The following is a 15,854-nucleotide window of genomic DNA, read 5'->3' as shown; positions in this document are numbered from 1 at the left end:
TGTGTGTGTGTGTGTGTGTGTGTGTGTGTGTGTGTGTGTGTGTGAAAAAGAGAGCAAGTGTATAGTACAGTGGGGTCACCTGTAGTATGACATGAACCCCAAGGTTCCAGTTGATGCCTTCCCCATGGGTATCCAACTTGGCTATCAGCCTCTGCTCGGCCACTTTGCGTTGTTGCTTGTCCCAAAATATACCGAGGAGGATGGTCACCTAGAGGTCCGAGGCCAAATGTCCCAGACTGCTGAAGTGTTCCCCAACTGGGAGGGAACACTCCTGCGTGGTGTCCATTCATCATTGTCACAGCGATTGTCCAGCCTCGCCAATGTATCAAGCCTCAGGGCTTCCCTGCCTGCAGCGTATGAGATAGACAACATTGGCTGAGTCACATCAGTCCCTGCTGCATACATGGTGGGTGGAGTCCCCACGTGTAATGGTAGAATTTGTGTCGATACGCTGACACATATTACAGCGGCTGCCGTGACAGGGTTGCATGGTGTTGAGATCGATGTTGTCCTGAAAGCTGGACAGTTTGCTGGGAACAATGATGTGTTTTACATTTAGTGGTTGTTTAAAGGTGAGACGTGGCGGCATAGGGAAGGTCTTAGCAAGGCATTTGTCCTCATCGATAATGTGTCACAGGCCGCGAAGAACATCACGTAGTCTTTCGGTGTGCACATGCACACATATAGGCTTATGGGGTGAATTTGTATTTGCAGAATTACATTTTATTTTGCTCAAAAACTGCATAAATCCATGTAAGATTCTGTAAGTCCCACTTTGGAAATAGAATTGCCTCAACATTGGTACAGACTTTACCTTTGCACATTTAATGCATTGTCTGAACTAAGATAACACCTATTATTAGATAAGCTGACTCCACCTTGAGAATGCAATTCTGGGATTTACATTTTAAAGAACCTAAATCACCATATCCCATTCTAAAAGATGAAAGACTTAATCTAAATTTGTATAAGAACTATAACCTGGTGTGTGATTTTTTAACTAAAGCTGTTTAAGATATCATTATAACTCCATGACACTGTAACCCTTTTGCCATACGGTCATGTTCCACAACCACCTGATGAAGAGGCAGTGCATCGAAAGCTAGTGCTTCCAAATAAGCCTGTTGGACTATAATCCAGTGTTGTGTGATTTTTAACTTTGTCCACCCCAGTCCAGCATCGGCACCTCCAAATCATCCTTCCAATATCAGGGAGACCAGGACTGCATGCAGTATTCCAAAAGTGGCCTAATGAATGTCCTATACAGCAGCAACATGAATTCCCAACTCCTACATTCAATGCTCTGACCAACAAATGCAAGCATACCAAATGCCTTCTTCCCTATCCTGTCTGGAACTCCACTTTCAAGGAACAATGAACATGCACTCCAAGGTCTTTTTGTTTGGCAATATTCCCCAGGACCTTACCATTAAGTGTATAAGATCTGTTCTGATTTGTCTTTCCAAAATGCAACACCTCACATTTATCTAAATTAAACTCCGTCTGCCATTCCTCAGCCCATTGGCCCATCTGATCAAGGTCCCATTGTACTCTGAGGTAACCTTCTTTGCTGTCCACTACACCTCCAATTTTGATGTCATCTGTGAACTTACTAACCATACATCCTATGTTTCTATCCAAATAATTTATATAAATGATGAAAAGAAATGGACCCAGCACTGATCATTGTGCCATGCTGCTGGTCAGAGGCCTCCAGTCTGAAAAGCAACCCTCCTGCCGTCTTCTACCTTTGAGCCAGTTCTTTATCCCTATAGCTAGTTCTCCCTATATTCTGTGACAACTCTATTCAAAAAGGAATGGAGGTAAAATGCAGGAAACTATAGGCAGATTAACTTAACATCTGTTATTTGAAAAGTATTGGAAACAATTATTAAAGAAGCAATAGCAGAACATTTGAAAATCATAAAGAAATGAAGCAGTTACTATAACTTCACTAAAGGGAAATCATGTCTAATTTTATTAGAGTTTTTGATGAAGTCTCAACCACGTGGACCAAGGGGAACCAGTAGATGTGTTGTATTTCAACTTCCAGAAAGCATTCAACAAGATACGTCACAAAAAATTAAGTGAAGAGATGCTTGAAAGAAGGGTCACTGGACTCGAAGCATTAACTCTGCTTTGTCTCCACTGATGCTATTTTGTGGAGGTGCCGATGTTGGACTGGAGTGAACAAAGTTAAAAATCACTTGACACCAGGTTATAGTCCAACAGGTTTATTTGGAAATACAGTTTATTTTTGAGCTCTGCTCCTTTGTCAGGTGGCTAGTGTTTGGAAGTACAAGCTTTCCAAGTGCTGCTGCTTTGTCAGGTAGCTAGCTACCTGATGAAGGAGCAACTGTCCAAAAATTTGTACCTTCAAACACTAACTACCTGACAAAGGAGCAGAGCTCCGAAATAAACTGTACTTCAAAATAAACCTGTTGGACTATAACCTGGTGTCAAGTGATTTTTAACTTTGTTCACTCCAGTCCAACACCGGCACCTCCACATCATAGCGTCAGTGGAGACAAAGCATCTCTTGACTTAATTTTTTGTGACGTATCTTGTTGAATGCCTTCTGGAAGTTGAAATACAACACATCTACTGGTTCCCCTTGGTCCACGTGGTTGAGACTTCATCAAAAACTCTAATAAAATTAGACATGATTTCCCTTTAGTGAAGTTATACTAACTGCTTCATTTATTTATGATTTTCAAATGTTCTGCTATTGCTTCTTTAATAATTGTTTCCAATTCACTGTTGGACTATAACCTGGTGTCGTGTGATTTTTAACTTTGTCCACTGATGTTGCCAGACCTGCTGAAATTCTCCAGCAATTTTCATTCTTGCTTTTATGTTCAATTCATTTTGCAATAAAGGACAACATGTCAATAGCCATTTTTATGACTTCTGTACCTGTATAATATGTTTCTGTGACTCAGGCTCTAACACACCAAGATCATTCTGCAGATCAGACCTTGACATATTGTTGACATTTTCCCACAATAATTCCATCTGATAGATTTTCTGTTCTCCTACTCAACCAATCTATATTGGTCTGTAACTCCTCATATTCCCTTAATAACATTCTTTCTTAACTATAGAACATAGAGCAGAATAGCACAGGAATGGGCCCTGTCTTTGTAGGGGAATTGGTCTGGGTGGGTTACCCTTCAGAGGGTTGGTGTGGACTTGTTGGGCCAAATGGCCAGTTTTCACACTGTAGGGATTCTATGATTTTATGTCATCTGAAGTTTTACCTTCCTTGTCTTTACTACCCTCATTTAAGTCATTGACATAAATAGTAAAAAGTGTACTTTTCTGAAGGATGTCATTCATCATCTCCCATCAATCAATAAAAGATCTATATCTGCAAACTATCTGTTTCTTGCCAGCCAACCACTCTCTGGTTTGAATGAACTTTTCCTGAAGCTAGCTAATTTTGTAAGCATAAGACCAACTCATCTGCTATTTCATTAACATCTTCTGCTAAGACCCTAGGAGGAAATTCATCTGGACCCAGGCACTTGTCAGCTTGCAGCTCCATTAGTTTGCTCAATACCACTTTTCTGGTGATTATAAATGTTACCAAGTTTTAGTCTCTTTTTTGAATCTCTTGATTTGGAGCTCTTATTCAAAGATTTTTTTGTTCCTCTGTTGTGAAGACAGAACATGCCATCTGCTACTTTCCTATTATCTGTTAATAACACCCCATTATCAGTCTCAGAATAATCAATATGGATTTACAAGAATGTTACCAAGACTGGAATATTTGAGTTATAAGGAGAGGCTGGATATGATCATTTCCCTGGAGTGTAGGAGGCTGAGGGGTGACTTATAGAGGTTTATAAAATGGTGAGGAGCATAGATAAAGTGTGGGCATAGGTTTAAGGTGAGAGGGGAAAGGTTTTTTAAAAGGGACCTGAGCAGCAACTTTTTCATGCAGAGGGTGGTGCATATATGGAACCAGCGCTGAAAATGTGTTGCTGGAGAAGCGCTGAAGGAATTCCTGAAGAAGGGCTTATGCCCGAAACGTCGATTCTCCTGTTCCCTGGATGCTGCCTGACCTGCTGCGCTTCTCCAGCAACACATTTTCAGCTCTGATCTCCAGCATCTGCAGACCTCACTTTCTCCTCATATATGGAACCAAGCTGCCAGAGTAAGTGTCGAGGTGAGTAAAATTAAAAGACATTTAGACAAGTACTGGATAGGAATAGATATGGGTCAAACATAGGCAATTGGAATTAGTTCAGATTAGTAAGCCTGGTTGTCATGGCCGAGTTGAGCCAAAGGACCTGTTTCTGTGCTCTGTATCTCCATGATCTTGGTGATAGTGATGCTATTTAATTACTTTCCCACATTCTTTATATTAATGGAATGTCTGAAGTATCTTCCACTGTGATGACTGATGCAAAATATCTCTTTATTTCCTCTGCAATTTCCATGATTCTCATGAATCCGTCCCCAGATTCATTTCTTAAGGGGCCAATGTTCACTTTGACCTCTAACTTCATTTTTACAAGTTTAAAGAAGGTCCTATTGTCAGTTTTTCCATTCTTCACTAGTTTGCCCTTATCGTTAATTTTCTCTTTCTTTATTACCTTTTTAGTCCATTTTGCTGGATTCTGATTTTATCCCAGGCTTTGGGGCTATCACTGACTTTAACCTCCTTATATGCGTTTTCTTTCAACTTTATACTCTCCTTAACTTGCCTGGTTAGCCATATTTTGTTTATCCCTTTCTTAAAGTATTTTTTCCATACTGGTATGTATTTTGCTGAAATTACCTCCTCAAATATCGGATGCTCTAATTTCTTGCTCTGGATTAACTTTTACTCTTTGTCTGTCATTCTATGTATTCTGACTAATCATCTGACCTGCCATTCATCTTTGCAACTATGTCGATTTTTCCTTAAATTTGATGCTTTCCCTTACTTCTTTAGTTAACCACGGATGGCGACTCCTCCCATCAGAATTTTTCTTGATCGTAAAATATGCTTATTCTGAGATTTCTAAGCTATCCCCTGAATTGTCTACCACAACTTCTTTACTGATCTATCCCCTAACCTTGAATGCCAGTTCACCAGTTAACTTAACTTTCATACCCACACAGTTGCCCTAATTTAGATTTAAAATACTGGTCTTATACTGAAAGGTTTCCCTTTCAAATGGATGTAAAATTCAATTATATTGTGATTATTGCTTCTTTGAGGTAATTATTTTAACTAGTCTCACTTCACAATACCAACTCTAATATAACCTATTGTCTGGTTGATTCCAGAATGCGTCACTCAAGGAAACTATCTTAAAAGCATGAATGGGGGGATCCAAGATGGCGGCGACCCAGTAAGACTGAGTCTATAGTGCTCCTCCTAAGACTTGGGCACAGTGGGTCACCTACCCCCTACCAAGCTCACCAAATCATTTATAAATCATTTATAATAGTTTAGTAACTCAATTAGTTGTGGAATATTACATTTAAGCAACTTTATCCTAAGTTAAAATGACTAAAGGGAAGGGAGCCCGCAGCTCTCAGCAAGCAGGAACCCCTCCCCTACACTCTCCAGCTGCAGCAGAGGCGTCCACAGCCGCCCCGGGGGACTTACCAACAGTAGCAAGTCTTGCAGAAATGCTTTCCAAGCTTGACTCGAAGATCGATGCCTTTATCGTCGAATCCAGAAATCGTTGGGAGTCGCTCTCGGCTGCGCTGCAGAAGCACGACCGTGAAATTGAAGAAATTCAACGCCGAGTCGGAGGGGCGGAGTTAAAGGCCGCGACCTCGGAGACAACCGCTCAATCGGCCGTGGATCAGGTCCGGACTCTCGAGCAGCGAGTCCGGACCTTGGAAAATCATATTGACGACCTCGATAATCGAGGTCGTCGAAAAAATATTTGTTTGCTGGGCCTTCCCGAACGGGAAGAGGAAGGCCAGCTTACAGCATTCCTGGAGCAGTGGCTGCCACAACTTTTAAATCTGCAAGCTGGATCAGGGCAGGTAAGGGTGGAATGGGCCTACCGGGTAGCAATACGCGGGCCCGGCTCGAACCAGCGCCCACGCCCGGTCCTGTTCCGGCTGCAGAGCTACAGGGAGAGGCAGATACTCCTAGAAGCCTCTAGAAATCTCGGAAAAGACCCCCAAGCTATGATCTACAAAGGATCCAAGATCATGCTATTTCAGGACTTTTCCCCGGCTCTGGTTCGAAAGAGGAAGGCATTCGACGAGGCGAAGAAGCGTTTAAGGGACTTAAATGTTCAGTACTCCTTACGCTACCCAGCGATGTAACGTTTTAACCATGAAGGATCCGTATATAACTTTGGATCACCAGAAAAGGCTAAGGAATTCTTGGACTCTCTTAGATAAACTGTAGGACATAATGGATGTTGGTCTGCCTTTCCCCCCCCCCGCTTTGGTTTATATCCCCTCCCTTTTTTCTTCTTACCTTACTGCTTAATATTATCATGGGGGGTGGGGAGAGGGATTTGATTTTCTCCCCCCCCCACCCCCCTTGGAGTTGTTTTCTGTTATTATTTTATGTATATATGAGGGATGTATGTATATGTGTGTGTGTGTGTATGTATGTATATATATATATATATATATATATGTGTGTGTGTATGTGTATGTATATATATATGTATATATATATAAGCTGGGGGATTTGGTTAATGTTGGTGGGGGGAGGTGGTTACCTTATTCGATTTTACCTCTGTCTTTAGGAGCGGGGTTGTTTTTCCCTTCGTTATTTTGTATTATCATATTTAATTATTATTTGTTGAACTGGTAATTTTATAGTTATATGTTTATATATGGTATTAACATTACCAAATATACCCAGGTGTTGGTAGGGGTGGGGGTGGGGTGCTCACTGTTAACTCTAGCTTTGTATTATATTTGAATTTTCCTCATTTTATTGAGGAGTGCCTGGGTCAAGGGTGGGGCATTGGTTGGGAGAGGATATGAGGGATTTTTGGAGAGGAAGTGACGCCCCCTGGGAACAAGGGGGAGAGTCTCCACTTAGATACATTTTATATTTTTTTTATTTAGAAATAGTTTTTTACTGTATTGTTGTGGGTGTATTAAAGAGGCTTTATTTTTGTAAATTTTACATGTTCCATGCTCGGGATGTTCTGGATAGGGTTCCCCCTCCCGAGGGGTCTCGGATTGGCCCAGAGGATTATGGTTGATCAATCGGTTAAGTGGTGCACCTGGAATGTCAAGGGGAGTAATTTGCCACTTAAAAGGAAGAAAATATTATCAAATCTTAAGAAGGAAAGAGTTGATATAGCTCTCCTACAGGAGACACACCTGTCAGATAAAGAACACTTGAAATTACGACAGGGCGGATTTGATCAGGCCTTTTTTTCTTCTTTTAGCTCAAAAAGCAGGGGAGTTGTTATTCTTGTTCGGAAGAATTTCCCTTTCAAAATCCTAAAGCAGATAAAAGACGAATCTGGACGATATATCTTGATTAAAGCCCTCATAAATGGAGAGGAATATGGGATTTTAAATTTGTATTGCCCCCCGGCACACCCCTTTAAATTTATAACGGAAGCCTTTTCAAAATTGATGGCTTTTGATGCCCGTCATATAATTATAGGGGGAGACTTTAATTGTATTATGGATCCGGAAATAGACAGGATTCCTAAGAGTACTGCAGGAGTATCTCCCAGATCTAGACAATTGATGGATCTGAACAAAGAATTAGGATTAGTAGATGTATGGAGATGTCTTCATCCACAGGGTAGAGATTTTTCTTTCTACTCTAATCCACATAAATGTCATACCAGAATTGATATGTTTTTTGCCCCCTCGATTTTTTTAAATTCCATATCATCCTGTAAAATAGGTAATATAGCAATTTCTGACCACGCTGCTGTATATATGGAAACTAAGGCGAGGAACAGTGGGACATCCCCTCGGCATTGGCGTATGGACCCCTTCTTAATGAAAGATAGTAAATTTGTAAAGTACTTCTCTCAAGAATTTAAAACTTTTTTAGAAATTAATTCAGGTACAGCTAGCAACCCGTCAATGATGTGGGAGACCATCAAAGCTTACACGCGAGGCTTGATCATCTCCTACTCAGCGACCCAGAAGAAATTAAAGGGAGAACAACAGCGTCTGCTTGAAGCCCGCTTAAAAGCGGCTGAAACAGCATACACTGATAGACCTTCTATTATTAAATTGCAAAGGATTACAGCTCTTAGGACAGCTCCAAATACTACACTTACTCAAACGGCTAAGAGGGAAATATTATTTGCAAAGCAAAGGTTATATGAATATGGCGACAAACCAGGTAGATACTTAGCATTTCTTGCAAAGAAAAAAAAGGCCCCTCAGACTATTATGTCTATCAAGGAAAGTACGGGTATTTTGACTCATGACCATAAAAAGATTAATGCGACCTTTAGAGAATTCTATTCTGAGTTATATAAATCACAGGATTGTGAAGATAGGACGAAGAGGATGCAGTCATTTTTTAAAAATCTGACTTTTCCAGACCTAACTCCGGAACAAGTATCGGTCCTAAATGCTCCTCTTACACCCCAAGAAATAGTTGATGCAATTAGGCACCTTCAAAATGGTAAGGCGCCGGGCCCAGATGGCTTTCAAGCTGAATTCTATAAAGAATTTACAGAAATACTGGTTGGTCCACTTATGGACATGTATAACTATGCATATAGTCAGGGCTGTCTCCCGCCTTCGCTGAAAGAGGCAAATATCTCTCTTATCCTTAAAAAAGGAAAGGACCCAGAAGATTGTACATCATACAGACCAATATCCTTGCTAAATGTAGATTTTAAAATCCTCTCTAAAACGTTAGCACTGAGATTAGAAAGGATACTGCCACATATTATAAAGGAGGATCAGACGGGGTTTATTAAGGGCCGTAGATCATCCAATAATGTTAGAAGGGCTCTGAATATGATTCAAGCTTGTCATCAGGGAAAGATACCAGGAGTAGTGGTTTCATTAGACGCGGAAAAGGCATTTGATAGGGTCGAATGGTCATATTTGTTTTACACATTGGAGAGGTTTGGTGTTGGACAGGTGTTTACCAAATGGATCTCAACATTGTATAGTGATCCCAAAGCAGTTGTGGTTACCAATGGATTAGGCTCGGATAGCTTCAGTGTGGGTAGGGGCTGCCGTCAGGGATGTCCCCTCTCGCCATTGTTATTCACGCTAATAATTGAACCACTAGCAGAAGCTATACAAGCTGATCCTAATATAGTGGCCCCAAGGATTGGTACAGGTAAACATAAAATTACCCTTTATGCAGATGATGTTCTTCTATTCCTCAGTAACCCTTTGATGTCCATACCTCGCTTAATCCAAGTTATTAATACATTTAGTGCATTCTCAGGCTATAAAATTAATTTTTCAAAATCGGAGGCTATGCCAATGGGTGGCCTTGCTGTGATACCCCGCTTAGCGGACGGTTCCCTTTTTCCCTTTCGCTGGTCCCTGGAGGGTTTCTTATATTTAGGCATTTTTATTACTCCAGTATTTGGTCAGTTGTATAAGGCTAATTTTGTGTATTTATTGGAAAGGATAAGGCAGGACCTCCAGCGATGGGGAGACCTGCCAATTTCCTGGTTGGGTAGAATAGCATTAATCAAAATGAATATCCTGCCCCGTCTCCTATATCCTATGAGAATGCTTCCGGTGATGCTGCCGAGGACGGCTTTATGTAAATTATACGGCTGGCTGAGTTCCTTTATCTGGAATCATAGGCGGCCCCTCATTAAGCTGAAGAAGCTACAGCTTCCACAGGCAAGGGGTGGATTGGACTTCCCAGATTTTAGGAAATATCAATTAAGTTCCCTATTAAGTTACATAGCTGATTGGGTCTTGTCTGATCCACAATCAATCTGGTTGGACATCGAGGCTTCTCAAGTAAAATACCCACTTATTAACCTTTTATTCTCAGACAAGAGGAAAATCATTATAGATCACTGTAAAAACCCTACAATACTGAATACAATCAAGGCTTGGAATATAATGCGGCAAAATGAGGGTAATTCACATAAAACATCCCCCTATGCACCGATAGTGGGAGCATGGGGATTCCAACCGGGGTTAACAGATGCCACTTTTAAACTCTGGAGATCCAGGGGTATCTCATGTCTCGGGGATTTATTTAAAGATGGGGTCCTGATGTCTTTCGGACAGCTGCGTCAGAAATTCGGATTACCCAATGGAGACCTCTTTCGATACTTCCAAATTCGAGATTATATACAGAAGAAGACTACGTTATTAGATAGTTTTTATAAATCCGATAGAGAATGTAGTGTCCTACGACCAGTGGGGGTATCTTCTGTCAGTAATATTTATCATTTACTACATGATGAAGTATCGGGAGATATGGATAATCTGCTTAAAACATGGGATCAGGATCTGGGACTAGAAATCTCCACAGAAACGTGGAATGATATCTGGGAAAATGCTAGAAGAATTACTATTTGTAACAGAACCCAGGCTATCCAGCTGAAGATACTTCATAGGGCCCATATAGCACCGGTTCGATTGGCAAAATTTAAGGCAGGAGCATCTCCAATGTGTCCTAAATCCAAAATAGAGGTGGGCACTCTTGTACATTGCTTATGGACCTGTCATAAGATCCGTAGATATTGGACTAAAGTAGCAAGTACCCTGACAGAACTTTTAGGAACGGAAATAAAAGTGGACCCCGTATCTCTCCTCTTGGGCTTTTCGAACTTTCCCTCCCTGGACACGTACGGGAAGAGACTATTTTCTATTCTTTCTTTCTGTGCAAGGAAAAATATTTTGATGAACTGGGTGGCGGAGGGCCCCCCTGGACTTTCAAATTGGCACAGACTAATTATGGAATGTATTCCCCTTGATTTCCTTACAAATATGGTGCACCGAAAGACCGAATTATTTTATAAAATATGGCAGCCCTTTTTGAATTACATAAATACAGATATTTCGGCTATCCTAACAAGGGCTTTTATATAATTGAGACTACAGACCTGGCTGGTCCGCGGCCCCTCGGGGGAGGAATCCGCACGAATACGGGTTTTATCATATCTGATACTATCACATCCCGAGCATGTAAGAGACTTAAATATACACCCTGGTTAGTTGTAGGTTAGATTAGTAGATAGTTGAGTTTTGTTTGTTTGTTTTTTTTTCTTTTCGGTTTTTTTTGTTGTTTTGTTTTTTTTTGTCAAATTTTGGCTATTGTATATTTGAGCTAATTGTATATCAATGTTTATATCTGAGAGTTTTGTTTATTTTTGTAAACTTGTAAAAATGTTAAATTTCTAATAAAAATATCTATAAAAAAAAAGCATGAATGAACTCTTCATCCAGGCTACTAATGCCATTTTGAATTTTCCAGTTTTAATATAGTGTAAAATCACCCGTGATTATTTGCCCTCCCTTTATCACAACTATCCAATACTTGTACATATATAATTAGTCCTACATTATGGCCACTATTACAGGACTCTGGATCATTCCCACTAATGACATTTTTCCCTTACTATTCCTCATCTCCACCCAACTGATTCTAGATCCTGATCTCCTGTACTAAGGTCATCTCCAACTATTGCACCAATGTCACCCATGATTAATAGTGCTATCCCTTCACCTTAATCTAGCATCCTACTCTTTTTGAATGTCATATTCCCTCAATATTTAGGATCCAGTCTTTGTCATCTTTGTTTTGATTTGATGTATTGTCACATGTGTCTAGGTACAGTGAAATGTTTTGCTTTGTGTTTACCTCAGGCAGAATATACTATACAATGTGGTTTGGGGTAATGGAACAGAGTGAAGACTACAATGTTATTGCTGCAGAGAACATGCACAAAGGGTGAGATCAATATTAAATTTAAAATTTGAGAGGTCCATTCAGAAATCTAATAACAGCAGCGAAGAAATTCTTCCTTAATCTTTTGGTATGTGTGTTTAAGGTTTTGCATCTTTTGCCAAACAGAAGAGGTTGGTAGAGATTATAACTGGGGTAGGAAGGATCTTTGACTATGTTGGTTGCCTTCACAAGGCAGTGAGAAGTATAGGTGGAGTCAATGGATGGAAGGTTGGCTTGCATGATGGATTGGGCTGTGTTCACAAAACTCTATATAACTTCTTATGGTCCTGGGCAGAGCAGTTGCCATACATCTCCATAATGGCTATCAGATCATAATTACTTTCTTCAATGTGGGCCATCAATTTGTTTACTTTGTTGTGAATGCTATGTGCATTCAGATAGTTTTGCTTCTTTAACACATTGACAGAGCCTCTGTCAATGCTGTGCATAATGAAAATGTAAAATACACAGCAGTCAGCTTTTCAAGTAGGTGAGAATAGAACTTTATGAAAGGATGGAATTGATTGTGAAAAATTAGAAAAAAAAGCACTGGACACTATTTACCTCTCAACCTGAGTAACTTTCCCAAAAGAAAAAAGATATAACAAGAAAACTGAGCTAGCAATTTACCACCTATCAAGACCACTTTCACTCTAGCATTGTCTGAAACTGTTATCTGATGACAGGTCATAACCTGAAACATTAACTCTGTTTCTCACTCCACAGAAACTGCAGAGCCTGCTGATTGTTTACAGTCTTTTTCTCTTCTTATTTCAGGTTTCCTACAACTGCAGTATTTGGCTTTTGAAAATATGAGGTTTCAAATTTTAACTTACTGCCTTGGTGTGGCATTGTCTTTGCAGACTGACCTCTTGTTATATAAGCAATGTGATGAGCCTTCCCATTTGTATTGGACAATTACTGCCTGGATCACTGTGAGGGGATTTAAATCCCTGAATTTGTTAAAAACAACAGTCTGTGACAAATGAAATTCAAGAAATTCAAATATTGTTGTGGAAAAGTAAATCTCATATGACAGTCAGGTTGTTTGAACAAAGAACACTGCTCTGAAACAGGGCGAAAAGGCTTAAAAACTCAAACATATATTATTCAAACAGATTTAAAAGTGACATGGTAAGTAGATGATATGTTGCTGCCTGATATTATACTCAACTCACCAATCATAGCAGCAACATTTCCTTTATTCTGTGTTTTCAGTGTGACATGGGTCATATATTATTCAAAGGCTGGTACAAGTAGCAATGAGGTATGTGGTGCAATCATGGCTTCCCTTTCTCTGAGCCAGAGTCAGGATTTGAGTCCCATACCAGGATTTGTGGCCATAGAAGGTATGCCTGTAATGTGGCCAAACAGGTTGTTCGTCAGCCTGTATATCCTTCCAATTTGCCTGATAGTCCCTTGGTAAGAGCATGACAGTCCCTTGCTCTGTATTCCTGCGGGGGGCAGTGACAGATCATGACAGTGTTTTGCCCATAGGCATGGACCAATCAAATGGAAACCCATTGCCTCATCCTCTAACAGATAGACCATAAGTTTACCATAATGTTAAAAGGGATTCCTCAAACTCCAGATTGATCATTCTCCCTGATACATGACCTAGACCATGTCTTGTTCTGTCTCACTGTTTCCCTGAACTTACAGAGGTCTCTCTACCCTCTCTTCTGTCTCTCTCCCCTCTCCCAGCCTCTGTTTCTGTGCATCTCCCTCTGCCTGTTTCTGTGCATCTCCCTCTCCCTTCTCCATTTCTGTCTTTCACTCTGAATATGCTTCTCTGACTCTCCTCTCTCTCTTTGTCTCTCCCCATCTTTGAGTGCTCATGACTGCCATCCTTTCCATTCCCCCACATCTTCTAACACAATGATTGTAATTCAACTGTGGATTATAAGCTGCCCCCTTTTATTGCATTTGCTTTCTGAGGTTGGAGTCATTCAAAATAAAGCCAGGACTGAGTGTCCAGGTGACCATTTGGCCAGTTATTCTGAGCTGTGTGCTATCTCAATTACGGGGAAGTTAATTGTAACATGAATAGAAGACACCATGACAATTGTTTAAAGTGCCTGGTTACCGTGGCAACACCACTAGTCAGGTCCCAAGAGCTCTCATGCTACAGTTGAACCTCCCTCTTCCTGGGATTAAGTGCAGCATTGTTTGAAAGTAGCAGGGTGTGTGTGGGTGCAGATCTGCAGGAAAGGGTGTCAAACAGTGTTCCCTTTCATCTCATTATATTGAACAAGATTCCTGGAAAGAATATTGTGCAAAACATGACTACAAACCCGAAATGCTGCACTGACCCATTGCAGTTTTCAACTGTTGTCAAGAATGACGGTTTAATCCAGAATGATTGCCCTAGGTCATGTGTCAGGGAGAGGGGACAATCTGGAGTTTGAGGAATCCCTTTTAACATTATGGTCTGTCTGTTTGGGGATGAGGCCATGGGGCTCCATTGGATTGGTCCATTCCTATGGGCAAAGCTGAGCTTTCCCAGCAATTTCTGTTTGTTTTTCATTTACGGCATCCGCAGTTCTTTCGGTTTCTCCAGAGCGAGACAGAAACAGATACACACATAAAGACACAGAGGGATCCAGAAGGAGAGAGACAGAGAGCTCTCTTGTGAAAACCTAAACTGAAAGGACGCCAGGAGCTGCGAGCCGCATCCACTCGGGCTGCTCTTGAATTGCCTGGCGCGCCGGTTTGAAGTGATTTAAACACCCATCTAAAAAGATAAATGTAGACAGATGTCCTTCTCCACACCATCCCCTCTTAAACACTGCGATTATACTTACTGGAATACACATGCTCCGCGCCTTTCTCTAGAGCACTGGGCTCGCTAGTGAGGCTGCTGCAGCCGTTGGTAATGCCCGGCAGAGGAGCCTCTGTGTCGGTGTTAGTCAGCCACGTTGACTCGGTTTCCCTCGTCCAGCTCTCGTAGTACCTGGGCTCGATGGTGTCAGCACGGCTACCTCCACAGCCCATTCCGTCCGCTCCAAGGCGTGGATCGTAGCTGGAAAGCACCCTCCGCACAGCCACTCAGTTTACTCAGCATCCAGTGTTTGCACAACAACCCGGCCCACTTCAAAACCAAAGGGAAACATCACCGTTAGCTGTGTGTGTCTGGGTGCTCTAATGAGATCCCCACACCTCCACACTCTCACCGGGGTGGGGAAAGAAATCCTGACGTCAAGAGCACTGCGCTCAGTAAATCCCGCACCTTTTAATTCTTCGACCAAAACGCCACACTGACCATCCCAGTTTCGTGAAAACGCTAAATAAGGCTGGCACTTACTGCAAATTATGAACCAGCCCGCTAGCAGGATCAATTTCTCTGCCGTGAGCAAAGACAAGGCTGCTGGAAATACAAAGTCCTTGGTGAAACTGCTAGACGTCAATTTCCAGGGATACTGAAGGCTGGCTATTGCGTGTTGGCTTCAACGTCCCTTTTCATATGTTGAAATCGAGTTTATTCGCAATTATGCGATCGCCCACCCTGCACCAAGAATGCAGCACTGTATATAGTTGCTGCTCCAGGACTGCGGTGGTGCTTCTGCGTTGTAATGATCAATATATCTCGATTTCAAACCCGTTTCAACAATGTAAATGTGAAAACACTAGGGTGTGATGAGGGCGATAGTGGTAATATCACTGGACTAGTAATGCTGAGCTCTCGATTAATGCTTTAGCGACGGGTTCAAATTTCCACCACTAGTATAAATTAACGATTCAATTGTAGTAGTTATGTGGGACAATACATAATCTATAGGATGAAAAAGTTAGTCCATTATTGTCACAGCCAAACTATCTAATGCCAAAAAAAACCTCATGCGCCTCTAATGCTCTTCTGCTTTTCTTCAGTCTGCTCTCCATGTAACTCGGGACCCACAGCAATGTGGTTAACTCTGAAACAGGCAAACCACTCAGTTCAAGGGCACCAATGGGTAGGCAAAAATGCTGGTATTGCCAGTGACCCCCACAGGCCTTGAAAGAATTTTGAAAA

The 15,854-nt window shown here is 41.3% G+C and overlaps 1 protein-coding gene across 1 annotated transcript in view; it reads right to left on the bottom strand.

Annotated features, from left to right (window-relative positions):
- Nucleotides 1–15,515, bottom strand: part of LOC122549570 (brain and acute leukemia cytoplasmic protein-like) — a 50,291-nt gene extending 34,776 nt beyond the window's left edge. Inside the window, exon 1 of the mRNA XM_043689413.2 lies at nucleotides 14,647–15,515. Within this exon, the coding sequence (XP_043545348.1) occupies nucleotides 14,647–14,836 (190 nt within the window). The 5' untranslated portion in view covers nucleotides 14,837–15,515. The remainder of the gene's footprint in view (nucleotides 1–14,646) is intronic.
- Between the last annotated feature and the right edge of the window lie 339 nt (nucleotides 15,516–15,854).

The sequence above is a fragment of the Chiloscyllium plagiosum genome, unplaced genomic scaffold, assembly GCF_037043375.1.
Source record: "Chiloscyllium plagiosum isolate Xiang-an unplaced genomic scaffold, Cpla_swu_hap1 HiC_scaffold_4, whole genome shotgun sequence".
NCBI lineage: Eukaryota > Metazoa > Chordata > Chondrichthyes > Orectolobiformes > Hemiscylliidae > Chiloscyllium > Chiloscyllium plagiosum.
Note: the sequence above shows the minus strand (reverse complement) of the source record. Positions and strands in the feature narration are given on the sequence as shown.